Consider the following 22,681-nt stretch of genomic DNA (forward strand, 5'->3'; position numbering starts at 1 on the left):
GGAACTATGTTGCCACTTGGAGTTTTTAAGTGGACTTTGCTTCCATAAAACAACAACCCATATTTGTATAGCACTTAAAGGATTTGTTATGTTCTTTCCCCACAGCAACGCTGTGAAGTAGGTATTGTAAGTATTTTTATGTTTATTTTACAGATGAGGAAATGGACTCAGAGAGAATTGACTTGTCCAAGGTCACACAGCTAGTAAATGTCCAAGCCAGGATTTGAACCCAGGTTTCTCCTGATTCAGAAGTCCAGTGATCTATTCACTATATCATGTCAATGAATTTATTTATACATACAACATATTCAGGCAGTGTCCAATGTATCCTATCTATATTCACTATAGGTATGGTACCAAACTATATTTATAACTCAGAGGACATAAATTCCATACATTCTTTATGCCTAAACTCTAGCAAGTTTAACAGGAAACAGTAGCTTACAGCTGTTATCTGTGGGCAAGGCAATGGTGTATTGAATAAACCATGCATTAAAGTCTTAGTCCTTACCAGAATCAAAAAGTCACAAAATGTCAGAAACTGAAGGTAGTTTGGAAGTCAACCAGGCTTCTTTGTTTTTATGGATGAGGGAGCTAAAGGCAAGAGACTTGACTAAGGTGACACAGCTAATTAGTAGCACAGCTAAGATTCAGCCCAGCACTTCCCATTCAGAGGTACCAGCTTTTTTCATCTCACTCTCTAGAGTGAATTAGCATATTAAGAATGTGATATATTACATATGTTTTTATTCATCTGTTCCCAAGAAATACCTACCTTAAGTAGGAGAGCAGAGAATTTAGAACAGGAAGGGACTTTTGAAGGTATTTAGTCTAACTCCCTCATTTTACAGATGAGGAAACTGAGGCCCAGAAAGATTAAGTAATTAAGTCACAGTGTTAATAAATGTCAGAAGTAGTATTTATACCTATATCCTAAGATTCTAACTCTATTGGGGGTTTTTTACAATTAACCTTTGGATATATTAAAAGCTTCTAAAGAAAACAGCCTCTAATCTTAAAATTTCTAGCTAGAAGGAATTTTAGGACTCATCTAGCCCACAGGCCCCTAATCCTTTCCTAATGAGGAATTATTTTTAATTTGCCCCAAGTCTTATGATCTGTCAGTATTCTATTAAAAATGTTTCATGGAAGTGAAACACCATTTACGAGAGGCCTGCCACTGCATGTCATTAGCCAGTTGGTTAAAGTTTGGCATGTGTTTAGTGAGAGCAAGAAACAGTGGTAAAATGGATGCAAAGCCAGCCTTAGAGTCAGGAAGACCTGGGTTAAAATCTTGCCTCTGGCATGTGTTAGCTGTTTGATTATGGGTAAGTCAAGTAATCTCTCAGTGTCCCAGGAAACTATAAATGTTAGACAGTCACTATTTGCATCCTGTGGAAGGAACCTATGTACCAATCAAATCATAAGTCAGGACTAAGGGAGAAAAGGATCTGGAAAAGACAGATGAAAAGTCAATGAGGTGGGGCCAGCTAGGTGGCACAGTGGATAAAGCACTGGCCCTGGATTCAGGAGGACCTGAGTTCAAATCCAGCCTCAGACACTTGACACTTACTAGCTGTGTGACCCTGGGCAAGTCACTTAACCCTCATTGCCCCACAAAAAAACCAAACAAACAAACAAAAAATACAAAACAAAAAAGTCAGTGAGGTGACAAGGGAGAATAATAAAGAGGATAAATTAGAGAGGAGAGAAGAGATGGATAGAGAAAGATGTAAGAATAATATCTAGAGAAAAAGGGATAGTGAGAAGAAAAGGGGGAAGATGCTTGACAATCTCTCTCCCCTTAGTGTGAGACAGGTACAGATCTCTGACCTTTCCAGAACTGGTTTTAAAACCGACACTATAGTCCTACATGGCTTCATTATAACATGGAGATGACCCTGGGTCCTCTAGGGCTATGCCAAGAGAATGCAAGCCTTGGCAAATCCTACAAAGCTGGAAAGGTTTCAGGTATGGGCCTGTTGACCAAGTTCCAGCCTCATTGTGTTTAGAGAGGCTTATTGCCAGGCTAGAGCAATGAACTTACTTACTTTCTTTCTTTCTTTCTTTCTTTCTTTCTTTCTTTCTTTCTTTCTTTCTTTCTTTCTTTCTTTCTTTCTTCCTTCCTTCCTTCCTTCCTTCCTTTCTTTCTTTCCTTCCTTCCTTCCTTCTTTCTTTCTTTCTTTCTTTTCTTTTCTTTTCTTTCTTTCTTCCTTCCTTTCTTTTTTTTAACCAAAGTAAAGAAGTACTGAAAGTACTGAAGACCATCACCTAAGCCTTAGAAGAGCTGCTGTCTGTATTGGTGGAGAGACTAAACATTCAAATTAAATAATTTGAAGGAATGAAATATCTAGATTTAGAAAAAAACTTACTGGGCTACTAGACTCTTTGGACTTTTGTCAGAACTCATACAAATGTATCTTCCATATGCATATGAACATGAAACTGGGCACAGATACAAAACTGTCCACACTATGGCAGACATAAAGAAACGAAAGAGGTGCTAAAGCATCCTTTGATCTCTTGGGATACAGGTTTCACTTCCTGCTTCTGAACTTGAGATGGGTAAGACTGTTCATTGGGTTTCCATGAGATTTTATCTCACCCATGGAGCACCTGGAGCACTTCTTAGAAGGAGGCCTCTTTTCCTCCTGCCTCTGACTACTAGAAGTGGGCTATTTTCTGAGAATTGGCCCTTACCATTAAGGCTGGGGGGAGAGGCACAACAACAAGCAGATTTAAAGGCTTCATTGTTGAATAAATGAATGACTGAATTATGGAATGAATGAATGAATGAATGACTAGATGGATGGATGAATGGATGAATGGACTTAAGTACTTACTATAGGCCAGGCCCTGTGCTATGATATAGGGAAACTAATACAAAAAGCAAGATAGTCCTTTCCCTCAGGGAGCTTAATTCTGATAGGAAAAGACAACATGTATAGAAGAGTGGTAGCCAGGGAGGGGTGATTTGTCTTGGGAAGTCCCTGGGTTGGTAAGTAAAATCAAAAGGCAATGGGTTGATATCCTTTCCAGGAATAGTCATGTCATAGAAAAGTCTAGTGGATAGAGTGCTAGTTTCAGAGACAGAGTTAAGTTCAAATCTGTTTCCAACACTTACTACCTGTATGACCCCTGGGCAAGTCACTGGACCTCTGAGACTTTGTAAAATGTGAAGGATGAAAAAAAATGTGTTTCCATCTGTTTTCAGATACTATCAGTTCTTTCTATGACAATTCTTTAATCTGAAGTTTTGGGGTTTTTTTTTTACTGTTTTCTCTCACAACTAGCTAATATGGGAATTTTTCCATGACTACTCACGTATAACTGATTTTGAATTGCTTGAGTTCTTGTGGGTGGGGGTGGGAATGGAGGGGGGAAGAGAACACAAAGTTTTTAAAAAATTGATGTTAAAATTTTGTTTTTACATATATTTTGGAAAATAAAATTATATTCAGATACATTAAAAAAAATGTGAAGGATGGATTCAATGAGTTCTAACATATCTTCCAGCTCTAAGACTTATGATTTGATTTCTATTCCAGAGCTAAAGGGATGTGGAAGCTATGAGCAATGGTATGTCAGGAAGATGGCTCTTAAATGGACAGAAGGTGGTTAGAGAACAGCAGCATAGCAGCTTTGGAGCTAGCCGACCCTGGATCATCTTGTGACCCTAAGTGGTATTTGAAAAAGTTAAGGCAGGTAGAGGGGAGGGAGCCCATATTTAAGGTCCAATAAATCAGGGTTTATGACTTGGGATGACTTCAGAAGAAGGCCTTTAACATCCTGTAACCAGACAACACAATCTCAGGCCCACACTTCAACATTTCCATCTCCAATACAGGAAGATACAAAAAGGTAGAGAGTTACATTAAACAAGACTTTATCTTTTATTTACCTTCACTTGATAAACCCTGAATGGCTGTGTTCCCTGCTTTTGATTGTTTTGTCTGCATATTTCCTGCTAAGAGTTTACAAAATAGCACTATTGAACAGGAAGATAAGAAGCACACCTATTTGTTTAATAACATCAAGGGGGGAAAACTGCTAGCTCATCCATTTTGTTGTTAAGTTGCTCAAAAGGATCAAAATACCAATTAACTTGCTGGCTCAGAAATCTTTGATATCCTCAGATTTACTGACATTTTGAAACTCTTGTTCATACTTGTCTAATGGCTTTTTGATTAGGAACAAAGAAGTGCCAATCTGTTTAGCATTTGACCTGTTTTCTTAAAATATTTTCATGTATTCAACTACTTAGCTACTAAAAATACTTGACTAGTCACATTTCTAAGTTAAGGGAAGATTTCCGAGCCTGCCCTGCCATGATCCATTTCAGAATTTTAAAAAGAACTAAAGGACCACTTTTCTTAAAGACCATCCCCCATCCTACCTTAGAATATACCTTACATTTCAAAGTTTCTTTATTTTCTTTCTTTTTTCTGTTACCAACTGGGATAACAAGTATAGCACTTTGCAAATCTTATAGCACTCTATAAATGTTAGCTATCATTATTATTGTTTATTCATTTTTCCTTTTTCAGTGGATTTAGAGGTGCTTTAAGAAACTCAAGGAGGCCACCTGCCATCTTTGCTGAGAAGTAGCTGAGATGACATTTGGCATGTCATAGAATAAACATAAAGGAAAGACGAATAATAGCTGCTGGGATGGAATTACTTTTGTATCTGAACCTGATTGTTGCTCTATGGACATCTTTACACAAATAGTGCCTTTGTTGTGAAGTTTGATAGAAAAATCCAATGTAAATTCTATTTATAACCAACCATGTACACATACACTCTCACCGTGAGAACAGTAGTAAGGGAAAGTTTTTGACTTTCAGATAAAGGTAGTGCTTGCCTTTAGAAAAAGTTGAGGGCTTAAATGACACTCAATGGAGTCCTACTCCTCAGTGGTACTTATGGTAAAAGTAATGTTATAGTAGCAGCAGCAACATCCTTTAAGGTTTATAAATCTACTGAAGAAGGAAACAGTAAACCACTGCAGTATCTCTGCCAAGAAAAATTCATGGACAGTATGGTCCATAGAGTCCTGAAGAGTCAGACACTTGAATTGACTGAACAACAACAAAAATAATGCAACATTAGGGGCAGCTAGGTGGCTCAGTGGATAGAGCACCAGCCCTGGAATCAGGAGTACCTGAGTTCAAATCTGGCCTCAGACACTTAATACTTACTAGCTGTGTGACCCTGGGCAAGTCACTTAACCCCAATTGCCTCACTAAAAAAAAAAAATGCAACATTTAAGTAAGGATATGATAGCTACTGATATATAGATATAGATAGAAATATGCATGTATACATATACATATACACACATGTATATATACATGGCAGCTATTGAGAAAACTATGCAAAAATAGTCATTGAAAGGGGTTAAGAGGACTGGAAAATAGATACATTTAAAGAAATATCACTGAAGATGCTAGTCCTACCTTTTCACAAACTCTTCAAAGAGAATGCGGTGGGAATATCCCTGTCGGCGGATATTGGCAGTTTCCAGAATTCCAGTGTAACGAAGCTGTACCATCACTCTCTCTCTGGAGAACCTCAGGGCTTCTCGGTCATCATTGGGTTTAATACAGCGGACAAAGTGAGGTTGTCCAACTACCATTTTGGAGAGCAGATCCATCAGTGAATACTACCAGGAAAAAGATACATATTATCTTAGACCCTAAACAAAATGACTTCCAGAAAGTTAATGCCCAAATGGATAAATACTATTTATAGCAACATACCAGCCTCTTTGAAGTGGAATGGAGAAAGATATAGGGAAATAATAATCTAGTCCATAGCTAATACTTATAGATTCTTCAGATGTAATTATTTAGTGCTATTTATTGTTCACACTTGGCAAAAACTCAGTTATGTTTGCATCATGATATGTCCTAGGCCTCCTATTAAACTAATCATTAGACTTATGATCCAGATCTACCTTTTCATGCTGCCATACCTATTGGACTAGAACCCATTATCTCTTTAGTTTAAAAAAATGGTCAGCTACCTGGAAAGATTTAAGTGGACTGATGCTGAGTGAAGTGAACAGAACCAGGAGAACATTGTACACAGTAACAGAAACATTGTGTGATGATCAACTGTGATAGACAACTCTTCTCAGCAATACAACGAGCCGAGCCAAGACAACTCCTAAGGGCTCATAATGGAAAATGTTCTCCACATCCAGAAAAAAAAAAAGAATTGTAGATTCTGAATGCAGATTGAACCATACTGTTTCTACTTTTTTTTATTTTTGAGGTTTTCCCTTTTGTTCTTATTCTTCTTTTACAACATGACTAATGAAGAAAAATGTTTCATGTTGTTGAACATATATAACCTCTATAAGATTGCTTGCTGTCTTGGGGAGGGGAGAGGGAAGGAGGGGAGGGAGAAAAAATTAGAACTAAAAATCTTATGAAAACAAATGTTGAAAACTATCTTTACATGCAACTGGAAAACAATAAAACACTTTTATGATAAAAAATGGTCAGCTTTTAAGGCAGGAATAGATAACCTATTTAGTACTAAATGTCACCAATAAGTCTAAGGCACAACTATAGATACAATTGCAACTGTTATTAAAATTAGGGGAAAGGGAATTTTTTAGCTAAGGGGAAAGATAGGATAAGGAATGACAGAGTTGGAGAAAGGGGAGAAAGAAGGATTAAAGGAAGAAGGGAGTGAGGAAGGGAAGGAAAAAGAATGAAAAGGGGGGTAAAGAAGAGAGGGAGGAGGTAAGAAAGTTGGTTATGATACACAGTGGAAGGATGTTACCAACAATTGCCTCAGTATCTTCCAATTGAATGCCCATGGGTTGTCCCTATTATAATAGAATCCTCAGGTGAAATGTGGCCGGAAGAGCATAAAACTAATTTTTAAAAACAAATATCACAAACCAAATGCAGCTAAAATTAGAAGAAAAGCAGGCAAATGGGGGGAAATCTTTGCTGAATATTATCATGTCAATACTGATCAATCACAATGAGAGATCAAGCAGGGTAATAATACTTTTGGGGTCCAAAGCAGATTTGACTATAGAGTAAACAAAATTATTTTCTTGTTTAGCTCAAAGATATTCTTCAGAGAAAAATTTAATTTAGGTACAAAAATATGCAATTTATGTGGGAGAGAGTTACTTTAAGTATGGCAATATCTAGAAGGTTGTGAAGATGAGAATAAGTGGAATTGGGAATAGCCTCTTGCTCTAGGGGAAGGGGGAGGACATTGGAATACAAGAATTCAAGAGTTCATGAGGAGATTGTGGAGACTGTGTGAAGGAGTAAATCTAGATATAGATAATAGATTGTACCCAGTCACAAATCTTTGAATGTATGTTATTGGTACCCCCATGTATTTGGAGCCCTTTGTCATAGGCCAGCAAGGAGTTCAAGAATTTAACCAAGAGAGCGGACAGTAAGTAGCATACAGAAGAGATTATTTGATACTCATCATCTTGTTCATAGTTGACTAAATGATATGAAACTGAAACTTGTAAGATAACCTTGGCTGTGGAGCTCATATCTTACTACATATCCCTTTACGATGTAATAATAATTTGTGTTTGCTCAAGCATAGTGCACAGGAATAGGGAATGGACAAGCAATATCATTGGGTAAGCAGAAAAGGGTAAAGTGAAGGGGACTGCGGGGGAGCATTTAGGGAAGAGAAACATCTAAATTGACCCTTTTGACCCTTCTAGCATAGTTAGTATTGGGGAGGAGCACAGGATACTTCCCTTTTAGGCACACAATAGAACTGCCTGCCCTCAAGTTGTGCTGAATAGCCCTTTCCCTGAATTGTATGCAAAAACTGTGTACAGAAGATAAAAGCTGACTTGAGATATTTCCAGGTAAATGCTTCAAAGGCTTAATAAGTGAAAGGAAGGGGGAATCAAGGAACAGAAAGTTTCTAGCCCAGGATATGTGAGGGACAGGGAAGGGTCAGGGAAGGAAGATGCTTGAAATATGACAGAAAATGAAGAATGTCGGAAAGATCATGAGATAGTAGATTTAGATCTGGAAGGGACCTTTGGGGTCACTGAGCCCAACTCTTCATTTTATAAATGAGAAAACCGAGAACTAGAAAGGTTAAATTTCTTGCCCAGAGGGAAATAGTTGAGGTGGGATTTGAACCTAGGTTTTCCTGATTCTATATCCACCATGCCATTCTGCTACAACTAAAATAGCTAATACTAAGAACAAAAAGAAGGATATTTTAGGAAGTTAAAATAGGTTGAACACCCACTTAAAATTCAGTTCAGAATTGCCTGGAGTTGTGCTCTGCCCAAAGAGGGAATGGATCTGAATAATCATTCAGGGAATGTCCTCATAAACCAGAGAATTTGAGAAAAAATGGTTCTACCTACCTTTGGGTATAGTGGAATTTGCAGGGGCGGGGGAGGGTTGGGGGTTAGGGGGGAATCAGGGATCAGGTTCTTACCTACTAAGATGGCTTTAGTCAGGGTAGGGCTAAATCTGGGTACTGAACCAATCAGTAGATCTCTAAGCTTTTCTTTAGATCCCTAAGAAAGTTACCCTGCCTCCATCCTCCCCAACCCTCTTTCAACACAGCTTCCCTCTCACCTTAGTGTCTCTTGGAGCTATCCATGGTGCTTTCTCAGAAGTTGAAATTTACCTGCTTAAACAGCTAAGTCTACATTACTTCTCCAGCCTTCCTAAACCTCCTAAAAGTTTATACTAGCTTCTTGTCTGTCTCTGTATGGCCCATTGTCTGCTAGCATCTTCAACCAATTCTGTCTTCCGTGTATCTGATCATGCTTTTGCTTTAGTCTTGTCTTTGTTGCTTAATTCTGCTTCTGACTTAGATCATGGTGGCCCTACTGCCTGACTAGGACAGAAAAGAACCTGGTCCCCTCCCTCCACTCAGCTTCTTGGGATAACCAGCATGAAAAGGTTGCCACGGACATGCCTTCCTTCATTCTACAAAGGGACTTTGCTGTTAATACTTCTTTCCACACTTCTTGAATTTATTCTTTTTTCTCCTTTCTTTTTTTTTCAGGGCAATGGGGGTTAAGTGACTTGCCCAGGGTCACACAGCTAGTAAGTGTCATGTATCTGAGGCCGGATTTGAATTCAGGTCCTCCTGAATCCAGGACCAATGCTCTATCCACTGTGCCACCTAGCTGCCCCCGAATTTATTCTTAATACACATATTCTCCCTAATTTCCTTTCAACCCACTCAGTATCATGGTGATTTCAAAACATTTGGGGGATTGAAAAGGTTTTTTCTTCTCACAAAAAAGTTTATGATCCCTGGGTTATACTTTGCAACTATACCATGTAACTCTAATATGCTAAGTGGTATATGTCACTTTGAAATTGTTCACATTATAATAATGTAATCTTTGACACAGAGTACTGTGTCAAAAAGTATACTTTGTGCTATGTAGTAGCTAATTCATGACTGGGTAGGCATACTGGATAAAGGTAAGAGGTAAGACATGTATTCTCCAGGTCATAACCCAAAGAAGAAGGCCATTCTTTCCCACACTTCCTACCCTCAGGTCTGGACCCTGGGTGATAGCCTCAGAAGTGGTCAGTTAAAGAAGCAGACCCTCCTTTTGGGTATCCCTTTCTAAAAGTTGTCTAGAAAAAATGCTTATGTCTCTATGAGGCAGTATGGTGCAATGGATGGGGTAGAATTATGAAGATATGGATTTAAATCCTCCCTTGAATACTTTCTGTGTTACCACAGAAAAGTCACTTATCCTTTCTGTGCTTGTATTCCCTCATTTATATAATGGGGATACAACTATGTGTAATATCTACCTCATATGGTTTTCTATGAAGCTCAAATATAGATAATGTATGTAAAGTGCTTTGCAAACATTAAGGTCCTAGGTAAATGCTAGTTTCTATTGTTGTTGTTCTCATACCATCACCACCATCATCTTTATCTTTTTCATCATTATCATGTGGCAATCTTTAACAGTGAAGGAAATAGGCTTCTTTTTCATAAATTTGAAAAGACCTAAAAATTACATTCTAACAACAAAATATGGTGGCCATTGCCATGTAGTAGCAGCTACAAACCTCTTGGATCAGTCATAGTTTGAAAATCAAAGCGTACCTTCCCAGAGTTTATCAAAATAGGCTTCTAGTTTGCCTTTCTCTATAACAGAACTTTTCTTCATGAGTTTGGTCTCCATGGATATATGTTCTCTCAGAAAGTAAATATTTGAATGTAGCCCATATTATATCTACTTAGTAGGCATATAACCTGGTACTAAGCCCTAAACCCTGCAAATCAGGTGGGCCCAGAATGAAAAGAATCCCAACATTGTAAAAGGATTAGGAAAGAGCATAAAAAGATTCCTATAGATAGAGTATTTTTTGATTCATCTTTCATCCTGCATTCTTCCCCTTCCACTTTACATGACATCTTCAAAATATCACCATACTCTGACTTTTCTGTTGGATATATTCCTCCTTGGCTACCATTCCCAAAATTTCTAGTGAAATTTTTAGCTACTAACATTTAAGTAAGCTTTAGTAAACCAGCCTAAACAGGTTCAATCTGGATTGAAGCAGTTTAAGTGGGTTCAAGCAAGTCTAAATCAGTTTAATCTGGTTTGAACCCATCTAAAGTAGTTCAAAGGAGCCTAAATTAGGTATCTAGGCACTTTGGTACAGGGCTTAGGTACTCAGGTGATTAGATAACTGAAACAATAACTATTTGAAATAAGAAATAATCTTACATGTTAATTCAAACAAGGCTGGAGCAGAATAAGTACAAATGGCTGACAAAAAAGTCCAAAATAGATCATTGATCAGTTTAAGGGAAAATTTGCTAGCAGGTTTCAGAGACAGGAATTTAATCACAATATGATTAAATTCAACATCCAAATTGGACAGGGAAAAATTAAAGGAAATGTACTGGGTTGATATTTAATTTTAGAAAAGGAAACTAGCAAAATCCAGGCATTAAGGAGAAAAAAATTGAAAGGTAAAGTCTACAATCCACAGGAAATCTGAAAACTATTTAAAAATAACTTGTTGAAAGCATAAGGTAAATGTATGCTGAGGACCAAAAATAGCAGATCTGAAAAAAGAAAGAAAACATAACTAAGAGGTAGAATCCTATTAAAGAAGCTATTGTAGAGAAAGGAAAAATTTTTTTAAATGTAGACTCCTTAAGTGAGTAGAAGTCATTCAGTCTTCAGACTTCTCTGTCCATTTCCTACTTCAGCTTCTTTCTCAGTGGAGAGAAACCTTCACTCTGAGCACTGTTCTGATTGGTAATTTACTAGCCCAGACCTTAAAAATTATTTCTTAAGAGGCCCCAGTCACAGTCACTTCACTTCCAGATAGATTTGTTCTCTGGACTTTCCTACTCACCAGCCACTTTGCCCTTTCCTTGAAACCCTTCTCATTTTTCTAGCCCCCTTTTATGGAATGTCCCCCCCACCCCCCATTAAAATGTAAGCTGCTCCTTGAAGACAAGCAATGTCTTGTGTACTTGTATTTGTTTCCTTGATGTTTAGCTCAGTAGTGGTACATAATAAGTACTTAATAAATGTTCTGGCTATCATCTCTCAAACACCTCTCCATCCATCCATCTATCCATTTTGCTATCCATCCATCTATCTATCCATCTATCATAAGGAAGCTTACAAAGAATGGCAATTATGCCACATAAAATATGAGGGATGCAAAAAACAATGAAGACCATCTTGAAAGGTACCCAAAAAAGTAATGAGAAACTTTACTGGCCATATGTTTGAACGTTCACCAGTTGTTTGCCATTTGCAATTATTCTGCTGCAGCCTTACACAAACTGGCATCTAAGTAGGCTCTTATATACACTCTGTATAGACTCTGGCTAATGACAATACATCAAGGGGAAGAAGCCAGCAATATTGTCAGTAAATCACTTGACAATCATGGAAAAGTACCATCGAGGAAAGAAACTGAATATAGGCTAGGAGTATAGGAGAGATGAGTGGGGTAAATCTGAAGCCAGTCCGGGCACACCCTGATACCTAGTGAAAAGGCTTGTTCAGGGATGAAAGAGAACTAGCAGAAGATGGGGGAAAATCATTTTGGGAAGGATCAATGAGAGGTATTTCTCTCTTCTTTTTATTCCCTTCTCTTTGCTTTTTTTTTTACCTGAGTGTCTTCCCTTTTCTTCTGGAGAGATCTCCTTCCTTTTCAAAATTTCTACCCATCTTTCAAGGTCCAGCTAATTTCACTTCCTCTATCATGCTTTCCCAGACCAGTTCAATCAATAGTGAATTCATCCTCTTTTGAACTCTTGGCACTTACTGCCTCCATTAGTCACTTGGCAACTAAGCCCATAGTATTGTGTGATATTACTTGTGTTGTTTTCTTATATGATAATTGAAATGTTTCCTGTGTTTACATCTTAACTTCATGGTAATAAACTCCTAGAGTAGGGGTCCTTAACCTCAGATCCATGAATTTTTCAATTGATAACTGTATTTAACCAAAATCCATTTCCTTTGTAAAACCACCAATTCTTTTTTATGCATTTGATAACATTATTCTGAGAAAGGGTCCATAGACTTCCCTATAATGCTGAAGGAGTCCATGATGGGGTGGAGGGAAAGGCCAAGAATCCCAGTCCTAGACAGGAGAGATTATGTCTCATTTGTCTTTGTATTCCACATAGTAACATACACCATAAGTGCCCAGTGAGCAATTGTTGATTGAATAAGATAGCCACCTTTAATAGGGGTGAGAAAGTAGATTAAGAGCTTGGTTGCCTTCCACTGAGCACTGTACATGGCACTGAGGATACCACTGAAAAATGAAAACACATTCTTCCCTTAAGGAATTTATGTTCTATTCAGAGATTATAAGCAACAAGGACACAGATAAGTAAATGTGAAATATAATAAGAGCTAGCATTTACATAGCTGTTTAGGGTTTGCACAAAGCTTTACAAATAATATCACATTTGATCCTCATCACAATTCTGGAAGGCAGGTGCCATTATTTTCATTTTACATATGAGGAAACTGAGGCAGAGAGAGATTAAGTGACTTGTCCAGGGTCACATAGCTGGTAACTATGAGGCCAGATTTGAACAAAGGTCTTCCTTACTCCAGGTTCTATGTTCTCTCACAACAGTGAGCTGTCTATTTACAAAGTAAATACAAAGTAATTTCAGGTGAGATAGGAGATTACACAAGTTTCTTGAAAAAAAGACAGCAACAACAAAACTCTAGTCTATGTGCTTAGACCAAATTCCTTTGGTGTAGTTATTTGTAAATAGTAGTGATGATGATAAACTAGACCTTATACAGAGAGGAAAAAGTGGGACCAGAAGATATAGCACTTTCAGAGGGCAGAAGTCAACCCACAGAATGCTTTCTTTCCCTGAAAAAAAAAATTGCAGTTCTGAAAATGGTTGCCAAATAACACTTTTAGTAAAAAAAAATTTCTGTCAGTATTTTCATGTAGACAAAGCCTAAGCCTTCTTTCTGAACCCTAACATCTCAAGATCTCAATATACGATCCCACAATGACTTATGACCCTAAATGTTTATTGTTACATTCCATAGTTGGGTGGGTGTTAAATACATTATGGAATAACTAGGGAATATAGGAACATGCAAAATCTATGAAGTCATGATTTTGATCACTGGCCAGAATAAAGGTAACACACAGCTCAAAAATCATGGCATTTAAATATGAGGTAGCTAAGTGGTACAGTCAAAAGAGTGTTGGGCTTTGTGAGTTCAAATCCAGCCTCAGACTCTTATTAGCTGTGTGAACCTAGGCAAGTTACTTAATCCTGTTTGCCTCAGTTTCCTCATCTGTAAAATGAGCTGAAGAAGGAAATAGCAAACCACTCCAGGATCTCTGCCAAGAAAACCCCATCTGGGGTCAGACATGACTGAAAAATGACTGAACAGCAGTAGTGGTTTTGCTTATACTATTCTTGGCTGTGAAAAAGGTTATACCTTCCTTTACACCTAGAAAGGGACGTGCCTCACTTCATCAAATTGTTAAATTAATTGGTTAGCTAATTGTTGCCCTTCATTCTTGAAGAGAACCAAAATGACATCACTATGTTGGAGTCAAGGTACAGTGTGTCCAACTGTGGCTGATCAGACCAGTATGAGCTTGGAAGGCTTTACCACAGGTTAGGCACAAATAGTTCACATGAATATTTGGAGTGGAGATGTCCCTAAATTTGCATATCTCACATTTTTTTTTTTTTTAGCTACTGCAATTCTGTTTCACTCATAGAGCACAGCGCCCTCTTTGATGTGGGTGGGCCCATGCTGGGCAGTCCTTTGCCAGTGTCTCCCATGTCACACAATTCATTCCAAAGTTCTTCAGAGAGCCAAATTAGTAGGTTAGCTAGAAAAGCAAACACTTTCTATGCATAGTCTAAATTTATATCATTCTTTAATTTTCATTGGTAAACAGAGATTGAAGGGTCTGTAGAATTGTATAATAGAAAAATTGGTCACAGTCAAATTATAGGGACAGTTTTGACAAATAAGTACCAAATTAAATTAAAATAACAACAACACAACAACAAAAACCAAACAACTACTTTTTTGGAACACTATGAGAGACATATTTAAGGTCCACATCAGGGAGTCTTAAGAGAATAAAGGACTATTAAGGTACTTGTTTGAGAACAGAGGGGTTAGAAAAATCCAGTCTAATTGAATCAACTAACTTAAAGGGCCTAAGGTCTGACTGTCCGTTGCTTTGGTGTCTGGGACTACCTAAATAATTCTGCACTAAGTCTTTTGGAATCACCCTGTATGTCATGTCCTATTAGAACGCAAACTCTTTCAGAGCAGGGTCTTACTTTCTTCTTTAACATAGTAAGCAACATGACATACATGGAAAAGTGTTTTTCAATGACTACACAGGTATAACCCATGTCAAATTATTAGCTTTCTCAAGGAGGGGTTGGAGAGGGAGGGAGAAAAAATTAGAACTCAAAATTTGAAAAAAAGAATGTTAAAATTGTTTTTACATGTAATTAGGAAAAATAAAAAATATTAAATTATTTTAAAAATAGTATTAGTAAGAACTTAATACTTTTTCATTCATTCATTCCTTGCTTATGACTAGATTGTTATACTGGGACCCAAAAGTTCTACTCTTATGATTTTTGGGTAAGTAACTCAATTTTGTTCCCATATCTTTATCCATATAAAAGACACCATGGGGGCAGCTAGGTGGCGCAGTGGATAGAGCACTGGCCCTGGAGTCAGGAGTACCTGAGTTCAAATCCGGCCTCAGGTTAACACTTACTAGCTGTGTGACCCTGGGCAAGTCACTTAACCCCAATTGCCTCACTAAAAAAAAAAAAAAAAAGACACCATGGCATAAAGAATAAATGAATAGTCTTAGAGAGAATTACTAGGTTTAAGTTGTGCCTCTGGAGCATACTAGCTAAGTGACCATGAGCACAACGTTTAATTTTTTCTGAGTTCCATGCAACTCTTTAAAACTATGTTACAGGGGGCAGCTAGATGGCACAGTGGATAGAGCACCGGCCCTGGAGTCAGGAGGACCTGAGTTCAGATCCAGCCTCAGACACTTGACACTTACTAGCTGTGTGACCCTGGGCAAGTCACTTAACCCCAATTGCCTCACCAAAAAACAACAACCCAACAAACAAACAAAAACCAACCAACCAAACAAACAACTAAGTTACAGATTATTTGCCTATCTGGATTGAAAGGGAGATTTTTCATACTCAAGTCCTGCCCCACCCCCACACAGATGAAATCATAAGCTTGTACCCCTAGCCTCCTCTCCTCTTCCACCAAAAACAAAACCAAAAACAACTATCTATAAAAATGATTTATAAAATAACACTTACCCACTACCTAACTTACAGGGCTATAATCAGGATAAATGGTTGGTAAAAATACCCTTGTGAGATCTATTTCAATAAAAATTCTGAGAGCAAGACCAGTCATAGGCAAAATGCTAAAGCAAGCCAATTTTATCTTCTGTGTTTCCTCATCCTTATCCTCAAGAAACTCAGTTCCATCTAAGCTAGGCTACCTACAGCTGGCTGCTTAGTATGATGCTACACCTAGGTCTGCCCTTCCAGGCAATACCCAATGTTATTGATCTCTTCCCTCCCTCTAACCTTCCCCCATGTTCTCCCACCCCAAAAAAGACCCTTTCCTAAGTCTCATTGCCTCAGACTCTGTCTGGAAGTTAGAGCAACAGATAATCTTATAATCTACTTTGTGCTAACATGTTAATAAATGCAAATGGGTTACACCTTTCATGCAACATATATACCTTTAATAGGGATCTTTGGGAGACAAGTTTTGGCCAAACTTTCTTCTACTGGTAGAAAAACTAAGAGTTAGTTAAAACTAACTAAAAGTTAGGTTTGGGGGAGGGGGGTTGTTGTTTTTTTCTGAAAGTTAAAAATTCTCTATTTCAAATAGAACTGGTATAGCATAATAAAGATTTATTGGGAAGCATTAAATACATAGTATATCATTTGTTTCCTTTGTGAATTGTGATCCCATACAAATATCAAAGGAGAAAATGGTATCTTCTCTTTCCCCCTGTAGAAATTAATCTGGAATTCAGGGACTGTGGCAAGCCACAGGAAAAATTGATTGAGGCCAACTAACATCTTGATATGAACCAGTCCTATCTGGGAGAATAAATCAGATGTTGAATCGGATTTTCTCAGGGCTTAAACTGAGTCCTATAGAGGCACATTTAGAAGTCATTTTAGGGGCAGCTAGGTGGCGCAGTGGATAGAGCACCGGCCCTGGAGTCAGGAGGACCTGAGTTCAAATCTGGCCTCAGACACTTAACAATTACTAGCTGTGTGACCCTGGGCAAGTCACTTAACCCCAATTGACTCACTAAAAAAAAAAAAAGAAGAAGAAGTCATTTTAACCTTTTCATTTGCTTTGTGTATTGTTATTTGTCCTTTTCAAAGAGGACCATGACATCAGGGTGATGTCATGACTCACAATGAATTGGTTAAGTGAGGGAGAGCTGTACAAGGTCACCAACCTCACTTTTTCTTCCAGAGCCATCTGGATCCAGTGTCAAGATAAGCAGATATTTAAGGCAATTGGGGTTAAATGACTTGCCCAAGGTCAAATAGCTAGTAAGTATCTGAGGTGAGATTTGAACTCAAGTCCTCCCCACTTCAGGGCCAGTGCTCTATCCACTGCACCACCTAACTGCCCCTAGGCATGACTTAGGATATTAGAAAAATAGCTGTTTTAGTAGCATCATATCAAAGGTAGCTTAGATCCTGGCAGATTCAGGCACATTTTATGTGGTAGAAACACATATCTACTTAAATCAAGGGATTACTTTGATCATTATAATAACAGAAGACATCATACCCGAAAGTAAGAAGCTACAGTCTGTCTCTTCATGTTAGTTGTTTCCTCGGGATGCCGCATCACTTCTAGAGTGTCCACCTAGAAACATAACACCAGAAGAAAGTGGTGAGAAAATAGATATTGGATGAATCTATGGGTTTCTCTAGAACCTGAAAGGCTGCATGGTCTACTGTTTGAGTGGCCTTTGAAATTGACATCATAATAGGTATGGCTATGGATAAAATACAGGACTGAGGCTTCAGCTATCTTAATGTTACATCTCAGCATTCCCTGAGCCACACTGCCTTGCCTCTGGCCTTTTCCTCTTCCCACTGGACCTTGGATTCCTGATTCTGGGAGCCTTGCTTATGATTGCTGAGCTTTGACATTATCTCCACATGTCCCCTGAGACACTATGTACTTTTAGGCTATCCCCAAGCCATGCTGCTACATTCATAGCCTCCCATTAGGTCCCCCACCCCACCCCCTAGTTTTGACCTCCAGCTCCCTTTTATGTCTTGTCTTCCCCTAAAAGTACTGTAAACTCTTCACACAACAGGGACTGTCTCATTCACTTGTTTTGGCATCTCCAGTGCTTAGCACAATATCTAGCACATAGTGAATGCTTAACAAATGCTTTTTCATTCATTCATTTATAGTGTTGTTCACACTCCTGCAAAGTGTTTTCAAATTTAAAATAATTTCCAAGTTAACTCCATATCCTCCCATGTTTCAATCACTGAGCTGACTAGTAAAAACATATAGATTTGAAATATGTCCAATCAGAGCATCCCATGATGCTAGGTCATAAGGAAAGATTCCCAGGTGCAGAAGGATTCTGCTATTTCTATATCTGTCCACAGGAAAAGGCACAATATAGAGGCTGCCCCAGAGACCACTGGACAATTGTCAATTTCCTTCTGTGACAGTCAGACTCTAAAGTCATGACACCTCTCCTGTGGCTAACCTGCATTTTAGAAATGCTCTCCCCAGTCTAAATATGAAGAAAGAAACCCCTCAAAGAACATAAGCAGACCAAACAATTATCTATTTATCTGTCCCTCCTACCTACAGTTGACCAGGAGTTTTCTTCTGAAAGAGGAATTTATGAATGAAAATAATCATAGCAATCAATTGCAAGTAGATTGTGTTGCTATATTGCAAAACTCAGGCAAACAAAGCAGACTCCAAACCTCCAAACCAACAAAGGCAAGAAGCAACTTTGTTTTCATGAAGCATCTTAGCATTTAGTAAGTCTGTGGCAGTTTACCATCTGCTCTGAACAGGTGGCATTAGAATGAACTATGAACTTGAACTAAATATTACCATTGTCAGCACATGTGATACATACACTCCGTGGACCACACTCTGGGCAGCCACTTTTGAGATGTGGTGAAGTTTTTCCACAACCTTTCTCAACTTGAATAAAGGTACAAAATCTTACCTTGAGAAGGTATTTATGAGACTGCATGCAAGAGCCAAAGAAGGAAAAGAAAAGCTTAAATAGCAATAAATAAAGAAACCAATTCACAAATAAGACCAGGAATCAAAATGGAAACGAATTTTTAAGTTATATGTGAAATCTAGATAATTACGAAGGGGAATTTACCATAATTATTTGAAGAAAAGCAACACTTTTACTCCAAATCTGCTTTGAATAAAATCTTAGTATGGCCTCTAGCTGACATACTAACATACATTACAATTTTTTACCTTCAAAGACATGTAATTTTATGGTTTGGGCCTATAAAATGAAGGAGTTGGACTGGACCATCTCTAAAACCCCTTCCAAGGTCAAAGTTCTATGATCCTGTTTGGGAATAGCTTTGGGATAGTCTCAGACTGAAGTGGAACTCACTGAGGGTGAGAGTGAAAGAGTCCAGAGAAACTTTCTGTAACATTTCTCATAAGCAGCCTGTGGCCTAATGGTCAATTAAAGATTTGGTTGCATTAATATACAGCTGAAGCAAGAATGTAGAGTTCAGTTTTGTTTGACTTCATTAAAGGGGTAAGAAGGAAAAGAGACAGAGGACTAACCCTAAAGCAGAAAACCCCTATAGGGAAATAACATCAGCTCTCCACAAGCAGGTCACCTGACTGAGACAACACCAAAGGTCTCTCCCTGCCCTCTTCTCTTTACCTCTATGGCACCTCTGTTTGAACAGACAGGATCCCAGCACTCTGAAGGTCCAGAGATGTTTCGGACAGTCCAGACTCAAAAGGTTTGCAAGAAAGGAACTTGAGTTACATTTAGAGGACATTATTGAGGAGGTAAAAATGTCTTCATTCCCAATCTACCCTTCAGGATCCTGTCCCCTCACATTTATGCTCTTCCCAGGGATCTTTCTCTTGGTCTAGGCCCTTCTCTTCTAGCTTTTTGTCTTTATTCCAGATTTAGGAAGAGTCATGGTACCAAGGTTCAGGACAAAGAAATGTGGAGCTCACAAGACAGGAAAAATAAAGCAAGTTAGCTTTATTGAGGAGTAATACTCACACTAGAGATGGGTAGTCAGGCACAGTGGAAACAGGTCAGATCCACTGGGACTCTAATGGAATTGGGTACCCAAACCTGGAAGGTCTGATGATGTTTTTGTTTGGGTAAATAGCATTCTCATTCAGGTTGAGCAGGACCAGGCATTGAGAAGAGGGAGTGAGGAGCCAGAACCTGGGGACCTGTGGCTGATTCATTCTGGGGGTGGGAGAGGGGAGAGAAGACTCCTAGAGAATTGGCTAGTTGGTATTCAAACTCCCAGAAGGCAGAACCCTTACTTCTGGTCTTACTTAGATAAGGTGAGTCTAGGAGGTTGAGAATGGGAAGTCTTCATTTATTGAGCTGGGGAGGTTACTGAGATGCTTACCACTCTTCACTTCTTCTGACAACAAAACTTACTAGCCTGGATCCATTCCCCTAAGGATCCCACTTTGGGCTACGTGATACCTAGTTATCTGATGATTCATCCCTGATAATGTACTAGTGGATGCTGATGGATTGACTCAATATCCCCTGGAATCCAATCAAACATTTTCATTTGGATCTAACTTTGGGTAGAAACAAGGCCTTACTCCAGAGGAATGCCTATAACAGGAAAAACTGGGGGCCTCTGCTTAGCAGCTTACAGGGGACTTTCATTCATTCATTGTGTCCTCCCTCCCCCCATCCAATTAAATGAGTAAGGAAGGATAATATGCATAGGCTGTGGGTGAATTTGTTTTAGATGATTGGATTAAAAACTTGATCCTATGGATCTGTGAAGCTGTAGATGAATTGGCAGGTGGAACAGTAGCTAGAGTGTAGGACTTGGAATCAGAAAAACATGGGTTCACATTCTGTCTCTAATGCTCCCTGGCTGAATCACCCCAGGCAGCTCATTCAGCCTCTCTGTGCCTCAGTTTTCTCATCTGAAAAATGGGATGATAATAGCACTTACCTCACAAGGGTTGTTCTGAGGATCAAATGAGTTAATATATATGTAAGGTCTTTTGCAGAACTTAAAGTACCATAGTAATGCTGTCTATTATTATTGTTATGAGTTTAAATTGGCACCATTTAAGGGAATATTTATATTAATATGGAATGTTTACATAGATTATAGGAATTGTGAAAAAGATCTGAGGGTTTTAGTGGATCACAAGTTAAATGTGTGTTAGTATAACATGACAGCCAAAAAAAGTCAATGCTATCTCAGGCATCATTAAAAGAGGTATAATAACAAGAAATAATGAGATTATAATCTTATTTTCTATGAGGGCAAGTCCATAGCTAATTTATTATGTCTAGTTTTAGATGCCATATTTTAAGAAAAGAACCACCCAGAGGAGAGTAAACAGATTGGAGAAGGACCTTGAGAGAGTGCTATATGAGGCCCAATTGAAGAAACTTTGGATGTTTAGCTTGGAGAATAGAAAATGTAGGAGTGGCAGGATCACTGCCTTCAAGTATTTGAAGAGAGAATCAGAGGAAGAAGGATTAGACTTCATAGGCTAGCCCTCAGAGGGCATAGTCAAGAGCAATGTACAAGAGTTTTGGAGAGGCCAATGTTTCAGGGAACCAAATTTCACTTGGAGGTAAGGAAAATTTTTCTAACAATTAGAATTATCCAGGAGTGACATTTGCTAACCCAGAAGATAGTAGAACCCTCCCCACCCTGCCCCCCCCATTCCCCACCCCCAAATCCTTCTTCCAGAAATATTCCAGCAATGGATGAATGTATAATCCCTGATCTGCCATAGTGCCAGGTGTAACTTAAACTAGATGACTTCTAAGTGATCTTCCCATTAGATTGTAAGCTCCTTGAGGGCAAGGACTATCTTTTACCTCTTTCTCCCTAGTGCTTATTAGCACTGTGCCTGGCACATAATAAATATTTACTGATAGGCTGAAATTCTGTGATTCTCCTTCTGACTTGTTCCCCACAAGTCTTTCCTGCCCCAGCATCTTCAGAAGGCACCTAAAGAATTCAAACCAAAATGACTGCCTTCAGTTTTTTCTTCTCTCATGTCAGTTTCCTCCATAATGAAGGTGGTCTTTAAAACACCAAAAGGTCAATCCAACAATTAACTTTCAGGGTAGAATTCTAGAGAGAGTATCATTTGACCTTCCCTGTGAGACCTTGGGGAAGTCAGGCCTCAGTTTCATTATATGTAAAATCAGGACTCTGAACTACATGGTCTTTGGGGTCCCTTTTAGTTCAACCTTTATGATACCTGGTCCATTCTTTTAAGTGAGGCAGCTGTTGCTGTTCAATGGTTTTCCATTGTATCTGCCTTTTTGTTGATCCCATTTGGGATTTTCTTGGCAAAGATACTACCATAGGTTGCCATTTCCTTCTCTACTTCATTTTATAAATGAGGGAACTAAGGCAAACAGGGTTAAGCGACTTGCCCAGGGTCACACAGCTAGTCAATGTCTGAGGCCAGATTTGAACTCAGGAAGATGAGCCTTCCTAAGTCTAGGCCCTGTGCTTTATCCAACATGCTACCTAGTTGCCCTGGTCTAGAGAAAAAGAACACTAGATCTAGAATAAGAGTTTCTAGGTTCAAATCCTGCTTCTTGCTACATTGGTCAAATAATTTCACCTTTTTTGGCCCTAGGTTTCTCATATGTAAAATGATAGCATGTGGATGAGATAATATAAAAATTCCCTTTTGATTCTAAAATTCTATAAAAATACAGTCTCCACCAAAGCACTAACAGTATTCATTCACTGATACCCTAGTCTTCTAATGGATCAATAAGCTCATATTCTCGGTAGTCCCTCCAGGGAGACAGATTAATATTTATCACACTTTTTTCACTATTCTCTCATAAATTTACCACAGTGGATCCAA

General features: G+C 38.5%; 1 protein-coding gene across 1 annotated transcript in view; it reads right to left on the bottom strand.

The window, feature by feature from the left end:
* The window catches only part of MYO3B (myosin IIIB), a 600,588-nt gene that overhangs the window by 221,315 nt on the left and 356,592 nt on the right, over window positions 1-22,681 (bottom strand). Inside the window, 2 exon segments of the mRNA XM_043993615.1 lie at window positions 5,460-5,665; window positions 17,375-17,452. Of these exon segments, the coding sequence (XP_043849550.1) occupies window positions 5,460-5,665; window positions 17,375-17,452 (284 nt within the window).

The sequence above is a fragment of the Dromiciops gliroides genome, chromosome 3, assembly GCF_019393635.1.
Source record: "Dromiciops gliroides isolate mDroGli1 chromosome 3, mDroGli1.pri, whole genome shotgun sequence".
Lineage (NCBI taxonomy): Eukaryota > Metazoa > Chordata > Mammalia > Microbiotheria > Microbiotheriidae > Dromiciops > Dromiciops gliroides.